A 17,938-nucleotide genomic window follows, 5' to 3' on the forward strand; every position below is an offset into this window, starting at 1 on the left:
GTAACTTGTGTCTCAGAGGGGGTCTTGCCGCCTGTCTTAAGGGTCTCCCCTGAGGTCACACATTGACACGGCAGCCACGACCTTCCCAGCCACATCAGCCTGCCGGAGCTTCATGCCCTGGTTTCTCCAGCCCCCTCAGCCTGAGTGTGCAGGGTCCCGTGGTCCTCGGCAGGTGCAGGAGCCCACGGTGTGAAAGGGGAATGATGCCTGTCTGTGGGGCCACCTGGACAGAGAGCCTTGTAGGAGACCTTCCTGGAGCTCTGCCAGTGGCCCCAGTCGCCACCTGGGACTGTCCGAGGAAGGAGGTACCAGGGTCCCAAAGTAGCTGCCCACCACCATTTTTATTGTAGCTGCGTGTGCCAGAAACAAGACCCATGGCGGGCCCTTCCCTGCAGGATTTCCCACAGGGAGAGGGCCAGGATATGCTGTGAGTCTCAGGGATGTGGGCATCCTTGGTAAGCCCCTCACCTTCATGCTTATCCAGGCCTCTGGGGCAGGCACTGGCTCAGGACAGGGGTAAGCTTGCTTCTGGGAGAGGCAGGTGAGAAAGGGAGCTGAAAAGAAATCTCGGATGAAGTAGAGTGTTTATGATTGGAGCAGGGGAGGGACTTTCGGCAAACCAACATCAATGAAGCTGATGGCTTCGGAGGCCTCCTGCGGAGCTGCTCGTAGCTGGGCGTGAGAGCCCGGGGTGGGGGGCAGAGAGTGCGTGTGCACACCTGCGTGCAGTAGTGCGTGCCTGAGTCAGAGTGCCTCTTTGTTCATGTTGGGAGGGGAGAGAACAAGTGTGTAGGTATGGGCAGGGGTGTACACGTGCACATGTCTAGGTGTGCTCACACGTGTGTGCACACAGGCATAGATGTGTCTGGATTGGTCTGCTGTTCGCACACCTGTGAACGTGTGCGTGTGAGGTTAGCACATCAGGCAGCACTGCAGTTCCCGTTCTCCACCTGAGCTGGGCAGAGGGGAAGGAAATGGGGGGCGCTTGGCTCAGGTAAAACAGGGAATTTGGGGGAGTTGAACACCCCAAGGTGAGATGACACTGACTTCCTGCATTGCACAAAAGAGGACAGGGAGGTCAGTGTCCACGTGGCTCTGGTGCTTCCCACCCAGATGGTGACAGGGATTCAAGGGCCCCTGATGACTCACAGCACACAGACCCTGCACAGGAGGGACTCTGCCGACACCAGCTCAGAGACGGGCCTGATCTCTGCTTCCACCCTACACATACCCTCCTGCCCCGGGCTGGAGGATGAGGATGGCGGACCCCTGCACAGGTGCATCTGCCATGAACAGAAACCCTCAATAAGTAAGGACCCCCGGGGGCACCCAGCATCTTCCTTGAGAAGGCAGTGGGCTGCCGCAGGCCTGCCCTCTGAGGACTCCCGGTCTGGGAGTTGGGGGAGAAGCAGCTGGAGGGGACTAGTGTTGCCTGATACCCTGACTCTACCCGGGCTCAGCACCCCCAGAGAGGGAGGGGTTACCCTGAGCTCTCCCCAGCCCCCACACTGCACATTCTGAGTGTCCCAGACCCCAGACGCACCAGTGAGGCTCAAGCACGGGCCATGATTGAGACAAAGCTGCAGGTGAAAGGATGTGGGGAGGGAACCCCCATTACACTGCTTCTGCTGCACCCCTCCCCTCCTTGGCCCTCTCTGCCCCACACAGCCCTATTATCCCCTCACCAGGGATGCTAAACCAGGCCGGGCCCACCCCTGCTTCCTACGCTTCTTCCCAAAGAGGGGCTGTGAATTGGGTTCTAATGAGAAATTAATACGGCAGCTGTGCTACCAGCTAATGATAACGACAAAGTCGTTAAAAAAAGATTCTTTACGTGTTTTTAATTACAGCAATTAGGGAGAAGTCAATAAGACACACACACCCGCCCCCCACACCCAGCGCCCTTCCTTTCCCCTCCAGGAATATGTGTGTTTTTAAAGTCACCGTACGTTTCTGGCATCAGGGGAGAGGAAGGAGTGGCTGGGAGGGTTGGGAGAGCCTGCCAGGATGAGACGTCCTGCAGCAGCTTCCGTCCTCTGGGTCCTGCAGGACTCCAGCCCTCAGCAGGGCACACACACGCCCATGAGCCACCACAGGGCAGCAGAAGGGCCCTGTGTGTCTCGGCCTGGAGGCGGCCTACTACCAGACAGTGTGGCAGCCATGCCTACAACATATGGTTGAGTCATGTGGCTGGGGTTTACGGCTGAGATGCCAGCAGTAAGAGTGGCTTTCTCGAGTCCTGGAATAGGAAAGCAAGTGTAGGCTGTTCAGGACAACAGTGTGGGGATGTTAATGAGTGCTGGTTTCTTTTTCAAAGATTTTTATTTTTTATTTATTTGAAAGGCAGAGTTACAGTAAGAGAGCAGGAGAGACACAGAGAGATGTTCCAGACGGACACATGGCTGGGCCTGGGCCAGGTTAAACCAGAAGCTAAGAGCTTCTTCCGGGTCTCCCACGTGGATGCAAGGCCCCAGGTACGTGGGCCGGTACTGCTGAGTGGACTTGGGTGTCTGAGGCCAGGGCGGCTGGGGCAGCAAGGGGAAGTAGACAGTGGAAGAGGTGGATCGGGAGGTGGGACCGTGGAGTGGGCACTTTGAATGTTACTCCTAATGCGACAGAAGTCACAGGTGGGCCAGGGCAGGTTCACTATGAGCTTGACGGGGACTGGGGAGAGACCTTGTTGTCATGGTAAGAAGACATGTAAGAAATGCTTTTCCACACCTCCCAGAGTGGCCGGAACCAACAGGGTAACCAGATCATGTGCTGGTGGGGCCCAGATCCCTGCTGATGGAAGCAGAAACAGGAAATTGGTCCAGATTTGGGAAATGGCTGGCATTGTTAGTCAAAAGTAACGTGCATAACCCGCAGCTCAGCCACCCCCCCCCATTGCCTTTTCTTAAAAATAGGTTTATTTGACAGAATACAGACAGGAGAGACAAGAAAGAGAAAGAAGGGAAGGCAGGAGGGAGGATCTCCCCTCTGCCAGGATGAAACGACAAGCCTAGAACTCCATCCTAGTGCACTTGGACCATCCTCTGCTGCCTTCCCAGGCACATTAGCAGGGAGCTGAATCAGAAGTGGAACAACCAGAACTTGAACCAGCGTCCTTATGGGCTGCTGGCACTACAGGCAGCAGCCTAACCTGCTATGTCATGGCGTCAGCCCCCAACAATTGCGTTTTCAGCACAAGCCCTGGGTGGAACTCTTAGCCTTGTGTGTCAGGAGGTCCTCGGGAGGCTGTTCTTAGCAGGATACTGAGGGACAGAGAACAGACCCCCATGTCGGCAGCCCTGCGCTGTTGCATCTAGAACCTTCTACACAGCCCTGAGAGTGCCTAAATGATGAGCCAGATCTTGATGAAGCTGCACAGGGGAAAAATATTGCAGAACAAGCAAGCCTAGGTCAGAGGGCCCCCACATACTAAAGGCCCTCAATCCTGCAAATCTACACCTGTGTAAAAGGAGAGGTAGCAGAGGAACAGTGGCACAGTCCCCCCACCCCCAGCATCCAGGAGGGAAACTGACTGCAGGGAGAGTGGAGCCACAGGGAGGAGCCGGGGTGGGAGGGGCCCGGGCCTTGGCTGGCTGGCAAGAATGCTCGTTGTTGTCTTTGGGTAATTTATGTTTGCTCTTTTGCATGTGTTACGGTCCCCTCATTGCTAAATGCTTTCCATCCAGAAGTGGAATGAGACCTTCAGGGTACGACACAGACACTGGGACCTCTCTAGGCCACCGCTCTGCCCCCAGGTCGAGCCTTCTTGGTTTCCAGGTTGAATTTTCTTCGAAAAGCTGTCTCTGTCCTTGGGATATATCCTGGCGTGTGAACAAAGCATGCACCTGTCAGTGTCAGAGTGAACTTTCATCTCTTCCTGTTGCTGCAGTGGGATTGAGTTTTCCCAAGGCACCCGGGACCCCCTGGCACCACGGGCCTCCCTGTGTCATCTGGCAGCAGGGGCTCCCTCTTAGCAGCTGCTTACCACGCAGTGCAGGCAGTACAGACTGTGCTCCAGCAAGGGGCTCCCTGGAACACCCAGAGAGCCCTGGGACAAAGAACAGAGAGTGGACGACACTGGGGACCTCAGAGCCACACTGCAAAGGGGGAGGGAATCAGCTGGAGGCTGGACCGAGGCCGTCTCTGCCTGCCTTCCCCGTTGATCCCATCAGGCCGTCACCACATAAACATTCGAGGACACACAAGTCTTGTGCCCAGATTTTGCAATCCCCAGAAAATCTTCAGGAGACTGAAGTCAGTGCATACACATAAGGGCAGTTTATTGAGGTTAACCTAGGTTCCCAGCCGTCACCCCAGCCCAGCAAGGCTGGGCAGGGGTAGGGCACGGCTGCAGCCGAGGCTGCAGCAGAAACAGCAGGAGCAGAAGAAAAAGAGCCAGGTCGAAGAGCACAGGGTTCTTATACATTTCAGGCCAATTCCATATAATTATACAGTCATGATTGGTCAGTTTAACTGTTAACTTTTTTTAAAAAAGCAAGTTGGCAGGCTTCTATTGGTGGGTTTGTACTTTCAAAAAGTGCAAGCTGGTGGGCTATAGAGTAGTGAGCGACTTATCTAACAACAACACCAGGGGTCTCCTTCCTGAGGAATGCTCTGCCTGCGTGTCCTGCCAGGTGTCACGTGGACTGTCAGGCCTGGAGTTCACACAGCCACCAGCCAAGCAAGCCAGGCAGAAACCACAAAAGCAGAGCAAGCACCCATCCCTCCACAACCCATCCTTCCTGCCGCCCACCAGGCACACCCACGACCCGTCCCAACTGCCCTGAAGGACTTCTGTTTCCTCTGACCATCCCTCCTCTCCTACCCACTGGCCTTCACATACGTTCTTCCCTATGGCCCTGACACCCCACGCACAGACCCAGCAGCTCCTTGCGAGAAACCTGCACACAGCAAGTCTCTGAGTCCACCCAGGACCACCACCATTCCACAGCTCTTTGTTGTTTTTTTGATTTATTTTTTTTGTAATTGCAAAGTCAGATATACAGAGAGGAGGAGAGACAGAGAGGAAGATCTTCCGTCCAATGATTCACTCCCCAAGTGAGCCGCAACGGCTGGTGCTGCGCCGATCCAAAGCCAGGATTCCTCTAGATCTCCCGTACGGGTGCAGGGTCCCAAGGCTTTGGGCCGTCCTCCACTGCTTTCCCAGGCCACAGGCAAGGAGCTGGATGGGAAGTGGAGCTGCCGGGATTAGAACCAGTGCCCATATGGGATACCGGCATGTTCAAGGCGAGAATTTTAGCTGCTAGGCACTGTGCAGGGCCCCACAGCTCTTTGTTGGAGTCCCACCATGGGCAGGCAGGCTCTGGAATCGGCACTGAAGACAGACCTGGTCGTCTGTATTCCACCTGTTGATTCACTCCCCCAGCCACGGCTGAGCCAGCCCAGAGCCAGCAGCCAGAACTCCATGCAGGTCTCCCTTGTGGGTGCTGACAGGAAGCCTCCCACCTCCCAGGCTGCAGCCCCTTGGGCTGGCAGCTTCTCCAGGGAGAACCCTATTCTGCCTCTTCAGCAGGTGCCTGCAGATGTCACCAAGTGTTCCCATGCATGTCTGTTTGCTCTGCCTGTCCCCCTGGCCAGACTGCAGTTCCCAAGGGGACAAGGGGCCAGGTCTGTCTTCAGTGCCTGCTCCGTGGACGGGCTTCCACAGGGAGCTAAGCAATGGTGGTGGCATTGTGCGGGTTCAGAGGGGACCTCCTGATGGCAGGTGTCTTACAGAACTGGACGGCACCACCTCTGAAGGCCTACTGCCTAGCAGAAGGAGGTAATTTGCATTCAAGGCCTGATTTGGGAAAGGGGTGGGAGGAAGGCGGAGCAAGGTCCCGCGTAGGCCCAGCCCTAGCTGCTTAGCATCGGCTATGCCGCTCTGTCTTCATGAACCTTAATTTCCTCCCCAGCAAAATGAAACTAATAAAACTAGAGAGGGGGAGAAATAAACACGATTGCCATGAAATTGCTTTAAATTGTTCAAATACATCTTCTGACTTCTGTGGAAAGAAATCTTTGAAATAGATAAAAATTATTGTAAGGACTGAAACCCAGGTGATTTATTGATGCAATTTTTTATAGACAGAGCCAAGTAATAGAAATTAATAAACAATGAAAAATGTGTATTCATGAAAACGGAGCTCGCTGTGTTACGGCGAGGATTAAGTGAGATAATAGGCGGGAAGGCTGCAGTCGACTTTCAACAAATCTTTGTTTCCTTAACTCCGTTTGGACGGTCTGAGGTAATCTTGGCTGAGGAGGTGATATTTAAACTAAACGGTGAAAAATGTGTACCATCCAGTGCTTTAAGACTGCAGCTACTAGAATTTTCGGCACTCTCGTGTGCTCTTCTGGGTTCTGTGGCTATAGGTCACTCCCAAAGCACAGTGGGGTACAGGAACCACTTCCTGTGCCCCCAGACCTTGTGATTTTAGAAACTGCCCAGGGCGTGGGGAGAGAGTATGTCTGGGCCGAGGTCTCAGAGGAAGACCCTGTGGGAGCTGGGGACTCAGGTGCTCCGTCACGCACACACATTTGTCTTGGCTTGGGGCCGGCTGTCACCTGGTGAGAGCCTCAGTTCCTGACTGTGGGAGGCCGTTCCCTTCTCTGCTTGGGCTGCACTGGGCTTCCTCCCAATATGGCGAGTGTGTGTAGGAGAGCTGAGGGGTAGCTGCATCCCTGTGATGACCTACCTTGTCATGGCATTAGCTTCTAGAATATTCTATCGGTCCTGTTGTCATAAGCCCCCCAGGTTCAAGAGGGAGCTTTCTCCTTCCCTCCCTGTCTCCCTCCCTCCCCTCTCTGTCTTTCCATTTCTGTACCTTGGCCTTGCTAATAAATAAATAAATCTTTAGAAATAGAGAGCTGTCGGTGGGAGGAGCGCCAAGAGCACCAGAGCAAGAAACTGTGACCCTGACAGCCTTGGAAGATGCAGATAACCCTCGGCCCGGTGCAGTGAAAGGTTCTCTTCCTTCTCCATCTTGAAGGACAGGAAATCCAGGCTCAGCAAGGTCGCACATTTTGCCCAGCATCATAGCTGGTCAGCCATGGGGGTCAGATTTGGACTGGAATCCCAAAGACCTCCAGGCCACTGACATCACATGTGCTGCCTATGAAATTTACAGTAGGAGTGGCTGCAGCCAGTGTCACTTGGCCATGTGATACCCAGGTGTGTGTGGGAGCCACGATCTGTGCTGGTGGCATTCTGGACAGGTCCCCGGCAAACACAGAGGCCTCTGGTTTACATAACACAAAGTGCTGGGGTAGGCAGGGAAGGCTGGTCGGACTGAGATGAGGGAGCCTGGCGTGGGAATTTAGAAAAGGGCTCTAAGCAGGTCAGAAGAGAACATTAAGAGCAGTGTGTGAGAATGATGGAGTGGGACCCAGGCCCGAGAGACCATGCAGGCCATCAGTAGCCCAGGCACGGGGACTGGCATAGGGCTGTGGGAGGAGAGGAGCCTTGATAACGGAGCATGTTAGTCCCAAGAGCCAGAACACTGGACAGGAAGGGGAGTACCACAAAGACCCCAAGGCTTTGAGCTCAGATGGTCGAGACAGGGTGGTGATATCATCAAAGGGACCTGGCAAGGACTCAACAAGAGTGCCCCCTGGCAGAAATGCCCTCAAAGGTTATGGGAAATGGTTTCTGGGAGCTCAAGGAAGGACCAGCCCTGGAGCCATGAGGGTTCCTTGTAGTGGGATTATGTTCAAAGGCCATGGGATTAGAGTATGACCCAAACGAGAACCAAGCCCAGGCCTCAGGGCAGTGCGTGGGTCTCAAAGTGGGTGTGCATGAGAAGCTCCAAGTCAGGAGAGCAGGTGTGTGTAAGCAGGGCCTTGCTGTACCCAGGATGGGGCCGGGCACAACCTGAGACGGGCTCAGGCATAGGAGCCATGTGCCGTGGCGTCTGCAGGTAGCAGCTTGCAACCTGGGCTCCCCTTGGAGCAGCCTGGGCAGCCTGGGCAGCCTTGGAGCAGTCCTGGGCAGACGCAGGACAGGCTCCATCCCCAGCTGAAATATTCTCACCATGGGGAGGGGCAGGGGTTAAGGCGCCTGCGGGATTCCCAAGATGCAGATGGTTAAGGGGCTCCTGCTGGAAGGAGGGGGAGATGTGGGGGTGTCAGTGTTGAAACATGAGAGCCATGTGGCTTAGGATGTGGCCACAAGTTCAGGGCAGGGGCTCTGGGCAGGGGGCACACTGTGGCCTGTGAGTCGAAGGCCCGGAGCCTCGCTGCCCAAGGGCCTTCTGGACCCACCCAGGGCAGTTGGTGAGAGGAGTGGCCTGAACATGCTGCCTTCCCTCCCCACACCTGCACTGGTGCAGTCCTGGGCCTTAACACATGAGCTAAGTCTTCGGTGGATTCCGACCAAGCTGCCAGCAAGGGCTGCCTCGTGCGGACACACTTCACTGTGCCCTGTGTCTTGCTGGAACCCTGTTTCTGATCAAGCAAATCTGGGGTGCTGTGGGCCCAAGACTGCCTGAGGGATGCTGCCAGCAACTACCTTCATTTTGTGCAGTTACCCTCTGTGAAAGAAATGCAAGTTTGCTTCCTGAATCCCATCTCCAAGCTGCTGCTCTAGGCTTCAGAACCTCTTCCCACCCACCCCTCACTCCAGCCGAGCACACAGGCCGGCAGCCAACAGGGTTTCCTGCAGGTTTCTGCCCGGCTTTCTGCCTCCCTAACTGGCGAAACATCAAAGCCACCTGCCAAGGAGTGGGCATACTCTACCTGGAGCAGGGCGGGGCGAAGGACAGGTGGGCCTTGCGTTCCTCCACCTGCAGCCATGCAATCACACAGGAGGGAACGGCCCTCTGCTCGTAGGTACCCATGACACCCCTCTCTCCAGCATGCCCACACTGGCCTCTCCTTCAGGGTACAGCATCGTGGCCCCAAGATGCGCCCCTGACCTCACACCTAAACCCCTGTGGTGTCTACAGGACAGCAAAGGCTGCCTGGATTGAGATCTGAGTTCAAATCCTGATTCTGACCCTTCCTGGCTAAGTGAAACAACCTGTTGGAGCACCTATGAGCAGCTGCTTTGATTGTAAAATGTGAGGTTGTTGTAGGAGTCCGTGGCTCCAAAGCCTGAAACTGGGCAGATCCAAGGGCCGGGTCAGAGGATAGGGGAGGGCTGACATGGTGGCCTCTCCCTGTGGTCACCCTGTCTGCTCCTCCCTCCTCCATCAGCTGCCACCACACCCCAGCCTGGAGCTGGGCTGACCACCCCTGCCCTGCCCTACTCACCCTCTCACCCCTACAGACATGGGGAGCTTCGAGGAAGGAGAGAAGTACCAAAGTGTCTCCCACGGAGAAGCTGCCGTCATCCGCGCCCCACGTATCGCCAGCTTCCCCCGGCCACAGGTGACGTGGTTCCGGGATGGCCGCAAGATCCCGCCCAGCAGCCGCATGTGAGCACCGGCTCCGGGAACACCCTGAGGGAGGCCTGCCCTGGGTGGGACGGGGTTGGGCGGGGTAGTGGGAGGGCACTGCCCTGTCTGCAGAAGCCTCCTGCAGCCCTTTGGGGACACAGCAGCCTGGAGCTGTCCTAGGGTGGGTGCAGAAGTTGGGCTTACAAAGGGCTTCCTTGCCAAGTGCCTGGGAGGACTCGGGACCATACTTGGGTAGCTGGGTCCCTTTTCTGGGGAAGTCCTGGAGACAGCTCTGCTTTCCATTAAAGAGTAATACTACCTCTAACACCTTAACAGGGACCTACAGGGGCCCTGTCACATGGTGACAAGCCGAAGACTCAGGCAGACAGGACAAGGCCTGGAGATGATTGGGGTGTGAGGGCTGTGTGTTTTAGCCACAGGGAGATGTGGCCAGGGGAGGTCTACAGGCATGAGAGAGACACAGCCCCTTACCCTGTGTGCAAAGACCCTGGGTGTGACATGCAGGACCTGGCTGGTGGGCAGGAGCGAGGCAGCCTGCAGCCCACACCCCGAGCCCTCTAATACTTTTTCTTTGTGACCCCAGCCGGCCAGCCTTCTCCCGACCCACTTGTCCCACCACCCGTGCACGCTGGCCCGGGTCTGTCCTGGCCTGTGCAGGGAGTGGAGGAGCAGATGGGCAGATCTGGCCTTTGGGCACGTTCAGTGTGGCAAGAGGAACATGGTAGCGCTGACACAATGGCATCGTGCTAATCGGAGTTGCTGGCCCAGAGGGGCTGCTGTGTCCTCCAGAGGCCCCAGGCTCACTATAAGTGTCCCCGGCCCCAATCCAGGGGGACAGAGACACTCGTTGTGGCATCCTTCTTCCCTGTCCCCAGAGCACATGCTCACAGCATCATTGTGCAGTCCTCACAGTAACTCTGAGGTGGCTGGGGTCAGCCCATTTTACAGACAATGGCAGGAAAGCAATGAGGCTGATGTCCATCTGAGAGCGGACACCGAGGCGGGGCATGGTGAGCACACCTGTCGCTCGCTTTGTCGACAGATTCTCACCTGCTGAATGTTGCTGGGAGTTTTGAAACATGCTGACCTAGACTATCCCAAGGTGTGCCCATCTTGTTCAAATCTGCGTGATGCGGACATTGTGATTTTTTTAAACATGTATTTATTTATATTTGGAAGGCAGAGTTACACAGAAAGGAGAAACAGAAGCCTTGTGTCTGCTAGTTTCTCCCCCTAAGATGGCCACAACAGCCAGAGCTAAGCTGATCCAAAGCCAGGAGCCAAGAGCTTCCTCTAGGTCTTCCATGTGGATGCAGGGGCCCAAGCATCAGTCGCTGCTTTCCCAGGCCATAAGCAGGGAGCTGGATCAGAATGGAGTAGCAGGACTGTAACAGGAGCCCATATGGAATGCTGGCGTTGCAGGCAGAGGCTTAGCCTACTATGTCGTGACACCCCTGGAGGGGATCAGGATTTTTTAAAAATTCCCAAAGTCTGCGACATCAGATGCAATTTTGACATGCAGCCATCTCATGGTCGGGACCCACTGCCACGTAACAAAACATCGTAGTAGCTTACAAGAGGAAGCCACTAGGCTGCTCCTGAGCCTGCAGGGTGGAGATTTAGACTGGGCTGCGGTCACCTGGCTGTTGGCGGACAGGAGGGGCCTTGTGCTACATGACTGAGTGACTCAGCTGGGCACCCCACGTCCCCATCCACTTGCCACACTGGAAGAAGCATGTGTCAGGTCTCTGATGGCAGCCCATTGGCCAGAGCAAGGACATGACAGAAGCAGAATAATAGGCAGGGAAACATCCCTGTACCTGGAGGGAGGGTGTGAGCCCATAATGGAGTGAAAGATGGCAGGGGCACCCTGACCAACAGGGGGACTCAGGCTGTGGGAGTCAGTGTGCCCCCTGCACGTGGACACTGAGAATGTCCCAGAGGGGGACTACTGTGCCTGAGAGGCCCGAACTGAGGTTGTCATCACTGATAGTGACTGCCCAGAACACTGTATTGAGAAGGATTCTGACACTTCATCCAGACTCAAAGGGGGAAGAGCATCAGGATCGATTAGCAATGTCTGCCATGAAGCAGGATGGGGCCGGTTGGCATCTCCCTACTGCATTTGCTAGGGCAGCTGAAACCCTGGCCCCCGCCTCATGCCCATAATCCCTTTCCCTCTTCTGTTCACCTCCAGCCTCTGCCCTCATTCCCAACAGTGTCTAACTCCAGGACAGAACAGTACATCCTGCATACACCTGCACCCCTCCCAGTCTGTCCCTCTTACACACACACACACACACACACACATCCCTCTGCCACACTCTTCCAATACACACTAGAACTCTGGGGTGGATTTAGCTCGGCAACTACAGCAGATTAATATGCATGGCAAGGACCCCTGGACGCAGAATCCTGGTGTGCTTGCTTGCCAGAGCTGCATAATTGCTGCTGAGCGCTAGCAGTAGAGAAAGCTGGAGGGGGGAGCGGGTGGGGCAGGGGGAGATTAGCGACACCTCCCCCAGGCCTCCTGTTCATTGTTGGGAAAGAGACAAGATTCTTAACAGAGATGCATGCTGGGGGCCTTTGGGCTCATTTGCGGGTGATTCATTTTATTTGTAATTGAATTAGCCATTGAGGCCTGTGGAACTCAGAGAAGTGGGCTGGCTGGCTGCCTAGGAACTGTGCATGCATGTCTGTGAGCATGTGTGGCAGGTTGGGAGGGAGAATCGAAGGAGTAGGAAAGGCTTTTGGGACACAGCCCCCAGTCCAGCTGCCCACGCCTCCCAGGCATCCCTCTTCCAAGCAGGTTCAGTAGGTGTCACCGACAGGGAGCCCTCCTGGGTTGCAGACAAAGCTGGGTGCACTCTGCATGTGGGTGCAGGGGTATCTGCGACCCTGTCGAGGGGCAGTCATCACACATACACCCTTCCCTGCTGACTTCTCTGCCTCTCCCTGTGTTTCTATTCAGGCCCTGGGCAATGTCAGCCTTCAGATCTGCTGATGGCACACCCAGGGGGCTGGCTGCTTACCCACCAAATCCCCTTGCCAGGACAGGCCAGGACAGGGGTGGGAGGGAGGCTGCCCTCCACATTCCACGGGCTAAGGGAGAGCAGGAGCAGGGCGCCCTGCAGGGGATGCCCAGGGGCCACTGCATGTCCCGGCTTCTCCCCCACCAGCTCAGTAACACCTGGATGCAGGGAGCCGTGAAGCGTGGCCCCGGTTCCCAGCAGCAGCCGCCCCGTGCAGAAGATGCTGATATGGACATGGGCCACTGACACCGTTGCCAGCCCCAGGGTCCACTCCCCCAAGGGCAATTTTCTCGCCCACTGTTGCCAGCTGAGGCCCCATCACACTGTCAGATGCTCACTCAGCCACAGTGCCTGGCTGCGGCCTCTGTCACAAGATCCTAGCCAGCGTGGCAACCAGATGTTGTGGTGAGATTGTCATGCATCCCCTGGAGGGCAAAGTTGCCCCGGCTGGGACCCACTGATACAGGAGAGTGGATGAAGTATCAGCAAACGCGAGATGAGGCTGGAGCCAGGAGCCCTCTGCCCTGGCATGAAACAGACAAGGGCCACCTGGGGGCTTGTGACCCCACCCTGTGCTCCCTGTGGCCTGGGAGTAGCTGGGCAAGCTGGCAGCTGCACAGCCCCCGGGCTCACTGCTCGTGGGAACGTGTTCACCCTGAAGCTGGCATTGCATCAGGTGAGGGACACAATGGGGACGAGGGGGAGATGGCAGCTGCTGGGCAGCCTCTGACCGATGGAAAGGCAGTGACTGAATCCCTTAGCCTAAGAACTGGAGAAAAATCCCAGGCCACTCCATCCTGGGGCTTCCCCCAACCAGAGCCCTCCCTGCACGTGCAGTGGGCAGCCCAGGCTCCCCTCCTCCTGAAGACAAGGGAGCCTGCAGAAGACTGCCCAAATAATCACCACACCTACTCCATCCAGTCCCTTTTAAATGTCCCAGCCTGGCTCCTGTCCCTCAGCCTTCTTAGCTGGAGGATAAAAGAATTCTCCAGGAGAAAGGGGGCATCATTAGAGTACCCAAAAATGGGGGAGCAGAAGGGCCTGCTTTCCTCCTAACCCGGCTCTGGTGAGGGTGTCAGGGGGAGAATGAAGCCCAAAACCAAAGAGAGAAGGAGGAAGCGCCCAGTCCAGCCTGGCCGGTGAGAGCCAAGTGGCTGCAGAAGCTCTCATGGGATGGCCACGCCCAGGTTGGCCGGCATTGGCCAGCAGCATCTGCCGGATGTTCATTTGAGTGCCTGTTGAAACTGTAACAGTCACCTAATGGGAAAATTTGAAAAGAATTCAACTGGATTTGTCCTTGTTAAACTAACATTAAGGGTGTTTAACAGCTGTCTCGGGCACATTGCATTACAATCCTGAGATCCACTTGACAAACTAATGGTTTTGTTCATCATCGGGAGAATGTGGGAGCTGCGGGGGCATGCTAGGCAGTGTGAGCAAGGCTCCCAGCACCATCTCACCCATATTCAAGGGGCACTCTTGCTTGGATAAGCCCTTCTCTCCCCCCACCAGGCTGCAGGATAGGGGTCCCAGCAAGGAGTACCAGCTGGCGGGAAGTGGGGCAGAGGCAGTTGGCCCAGCCTCACTCCCCACAGCACAACCAGCCCCCCTTGTCCCTCTGACCCAGCCCAGCTTCAGGGCAGGGGAACCAAAACAGACAGGACCTTGCCCGGGGAAATCTGTGTGGCTGGCAACTGTGACCCTGGAGTCAGCCTGGGCTGATTTCTGAGTTTCTTTCTGAATCTGTCACTTCACTTCTCCTTGGGGTAATCCTCACTCATCTGTCCCATATCCCTTGTGGGGGCTGCAACGCAGAGGAGGGGCCAGGACAGCTTCCCGAGGCCTCTGGCACTTCTCAGAGCTGAGTCGGTGACCGGTGCTGCCAACAGGTGCTGGGATCTTAGCAAATCCAATGCGGCTGGGGGTCAGGCCCTCAAGGGTTGGAGTCACGGGTTGGGGCTGGGGCCAGGTAGCCTCTTTCCGAGCATGGCAAAGGAGGAGGTAAGCCAGCCCTTGCCCCAGGTACCTGCTCCCACTTCTGGGGCCCCCTGCCAACAGAATCCTTTTCCACCTTGCAGAGCCATCACGCTGGACAATACCCTCGTCATCCTGTCCACTGTGGCTCCCGATGCCGGTCGCTACTATGTGCAGGCGGTTAACGACAAGAATGGGGATAACAAGACCAGTCAACCCATCACACTTGCTGTTGGGAGTAAGTTGGCAGCAGGGCCCAGGACTGTCATGGAGTGGGTCATTAAATCTCAGAAAGGTGCTCCTGAGGGGAGTGGGGGAGGATGGGGAAGCACGTGGGCTGGGGGCAGCCTCCCAAGGAGGAGGAGCAAGAGACAGGCAGGGCTGGGGGTGGGAGTGCCTGCAGCCTACTCCTGTGACACGTTGAGAGCCTGCAGCAGGAGAGGGGACGATAAGCATGGCTGTTAGCAGGGCCACCAGGACTGCAGAGGGGTGAGGGCAGGGAGATGGAGTGTACAGGTGTCGGCTGCACAAGGACTTAGAGAGGCGGTGCTTTGGAGCCGGGTGCCGGTTGCAGACACTCTTGGGTGCAGGGGCTGAAGTCTTGCAGGACAGGAAGTTGCCCACCTCTGCTCAGTGGGCATCTAAAAAGCATGATTTCCATCCCAAGCCAGGTGGCCCTCACTGATGGGGACACAGACTCCCACTGAGAAGTGGCCTCTACTCCCTGGCTCCCAGTGCTCCCCAGACCAATGTCCCCCACCTACACAGCACAGAGCCAGCAAGCAGCAGGTGGCTAGGTGACCCCTGGCTGTCCTTTAGTACAGACACTGACCAGCCAGCCTGGAGCCAGCCAGCTTAGCAGCGACAGAGCTGCTTGCTTGTCCCTCCTGACTAGATTGTCCCCTTCCTCCAGGTTCTGTGGCCAGGAAAGAGAGAGAGTTGGAGTTGGGGTGTTGCAGCCCGGGGCAGGCATCACCCAGAGCACAGGCCGAGATGCCAGGCTTCCTGCAGTGGCTGAGCCACCGTGTGGGAGGGGAACAGATGTTTGTATCTTTGCACAGCTGTCTCATCCATCATCCATGGTCACACCTGTATGCACTCACCGGCAGCAAGCCTGTCTCCTGCCTCTGATCCCAGCCTCATCTGCCAGTGCCCAGATGGTTGGCACATCCCAGCTCCTGCCATGCCATTCCTGGGCTGACCAAGCTCCCACAGGGCCCCGCCATCTTCCCAGTCTTTCTCATGCCCAAACTTGGATGGCAGGGAGGAGGATTCCTTCCCTGAGAAAGACCCACTGGGGTCCCTTTGCAACCTTTGACCCCAACCCCAACTCAGGGTCTCAATCAAACATGAGCAGCCTGGCACAGCCCAAGGCTTAGGGCTGCTGTTTCTTACTGGAAGAGGAATTACAGCAGCATCTGAGGGAGCTGTTTTCTCCTACAACTGTTCTGGTGGGAGGCAGGGGGGCTGTCCAAGAAGCTTGTAGGTCTGGTCATTTGGCAAGAGGCAGAGCCAGAGATCTGAGGGCACTCCATGATCTGTGTTATAGCAGGGCATCTCCTTGGCTGCCTCAGTTTACCCTGCGAGTTGAGGTCAGGGCACCTTTAACCCATGCCCCTCCTCTAGCACCTGCTCCTTGGCCGAGGAGTGAGGCTCACTGCCCTCCTGGCTGGCAATAGCCCTCCAGCCATCTCCCACCCAGCCCCCCGGCTTCCTCCTCCGCCACCTGCCTCTCCCACCCCTTCTCCCCGGCCCCTGCCCCAGCTCTGCCTCTCTCTGCCGTGATCTGTGCTGAATTGAGAGCAGAACCGACTCATTGGGCGCTAATTTCTCCTCCCACGAGTGATTGCACTTCAGAACCCTGTTCCCGACGCTGCCACAGAGCGCAAACCTGCCTCACAGTCTCGCCACCGCTGCTGCCGCCACCAGCCCCAGTTCCTTCCCTGGTCGCCCCCAAGCCAGACTCCAGCCTCCCCCTACCCAAGTCTCATCTGCTGTGTAGCAGAGAAACAGAAGGAGGGAGCAAGACCAGTGACCCCAGGGTGGCCCTGGACACTTCACAAAGCCACACTTTGGGGGTCAGAGCTCCAGTGTGCCTTAGAAATACGATGTGAACCACGGAAGTCATGCTCAATCTCCCTGGGGCCCCCTATTTTTGCAAAGTCAAAACAAAGAAGTGAGATTAATTTTATGCATACATTCTGATTAATTCAACCTATGTTCCAAATCGCATTCCCTTAACATATCATCATCTAAAAAAGTATTCCTGAGATCTGTTATGCTGGTTTTTCACTCATGAAGTCTTTGAAATCTGTGTGCATTTTATACTTGCCGTCCAGCCCAATCGGATTGCTCAGCTTCCATCAGAGAGACGTGATCCGTGTTTAGATTTCGTGAAATTTACAGCTGAAAAGGTAGCATCGCATGCGCAAGCCATCCCACATACGCTTAAAAATCTTCTAATAACCAAACTGGGGATCTGTTTTTAATTAAATGTGAATCAGCAGGAATTAAATGACACTCAATCAGCAGGGCAGCAGGAGCCCAGCAGGCATGTGTGGCCCTGGCCGGGTGTGGGGAGATGCCGGTGTTAGGGCCTGAGCACCTGAGGCTTGGCCACTGGCGTCCCTGCCTCTACTCATGGAACTTGTGGCCCACGTACGTCACCTGCTCACTTGTCACGTGCTGCCAGTGACCTGGAGAAGTCAGCCAGGTGATTCAGAGGGATGGATGCCCGTGAGCATCCCTTAGATTGGCCATTATGAAAGCTGTCCTGGGCATTGAGGGGAGTAGGGGGCTGTCCCCTTCTGCCTCCTGTCCCTCTCCCTCACTGTGGCTTCCTGTGGTTTTCATTGACCCCTGGGGATTCATTGTCCCCTAAATCCCACTTGGCTGGGCTGAAGCAAGCTACATTGGTAGCAGATCTGCCACACTGACTTGGGTCTGGGCCACAACCTAGGGCTACTGGTGGTGGGGACCCTAAGGCAGGGGCCAGTGGGAGAAGGACCCTCGCTGGGCTCTCTGAACACTCCCCACCTCATCCCCACCGGATCCTCCTGGCCCTGGCAGCCCCAAGGACCATGACTGTGCATGCTGTCACAGAGCACAGGTGCAGGGCAACACTGCACATGTGGCCAGTCCTAGAAACATAGTTAGAGGGGTGGATGGCTGTGCACAGCCCTCACGCCGGAGAGCACCTGACAGCCCGGTGTGTCCTGCAACTGGCGCGTTGGTGCTGTAACATCCCCAGGCCAGCTCATGTGTCGCTCTGCCCTCAGGCCTCACCCAACTCTAACACGCACCCAGGGGTCCCACAGGACAAGCCCTCCAAGGAGCCCATGAGGGCCAACTCTGCAATAACCAAGGCAGGCAGGGGATGGGAAAGCCATGGTAGGAAAGCTGGGAAAACTGGACCCGAAGGGTTATGTCCTCTCTGCCTGCAGCCTCCGCTGGTAAGTGGTGAAGCCAGCACTGGAACCCCGACTTCCTGCTGCAGAGACCCGACCAGCAGCTACTGCCCTCATGGTCTCAGGCAGGGCTACC

The 17,938-nt window shown here is 56.3% G+C and overlaps 1 protein-coding gene across 2 annotated transcripts in view; it reads left to right on the forward strand.

Annotated features, from left to right (window-relative positions):
• Window positions 1–17,938, forward strand: part of SDK2 (sidekick cell adhesion molecule 2) — a 212,975-nt gene that overhangs the window by 125,807 nt on the left and 69,230 nt on the right. For both annotated transcript variants that reach the window (XM_058676262.1, XM_058676263.1), the window contains exons 4-5: window positions 9,260–9,407; window positions 14,500–14,633. In XM_058676262.1, the coding sequence (XP_058532245.1) occupies window positions 9,260–9,407; window positions 14,500–14,633 (282 nt within the window). The remainder of the gene's footprint in view (window positions 1–9,259; window positions 9,408–14,499; window positions 14,634–17,938) is intronic.

The sequence above is a fragment of the Ochotona princeps genome, chromosome 17, assembly GCF_030435755.1.
Source record: "Ochotona princeps isolate mOchPri1 chromosome 17, mOchPri1.hap1, whole genome shotgun sequence".
NCBI classification, from domain to species: Eukaryota; Metazoa; Chordata; class Mammalia; order Lagomorpha; family Ochotonidae; genus Ochotona; species Ochotona princeps.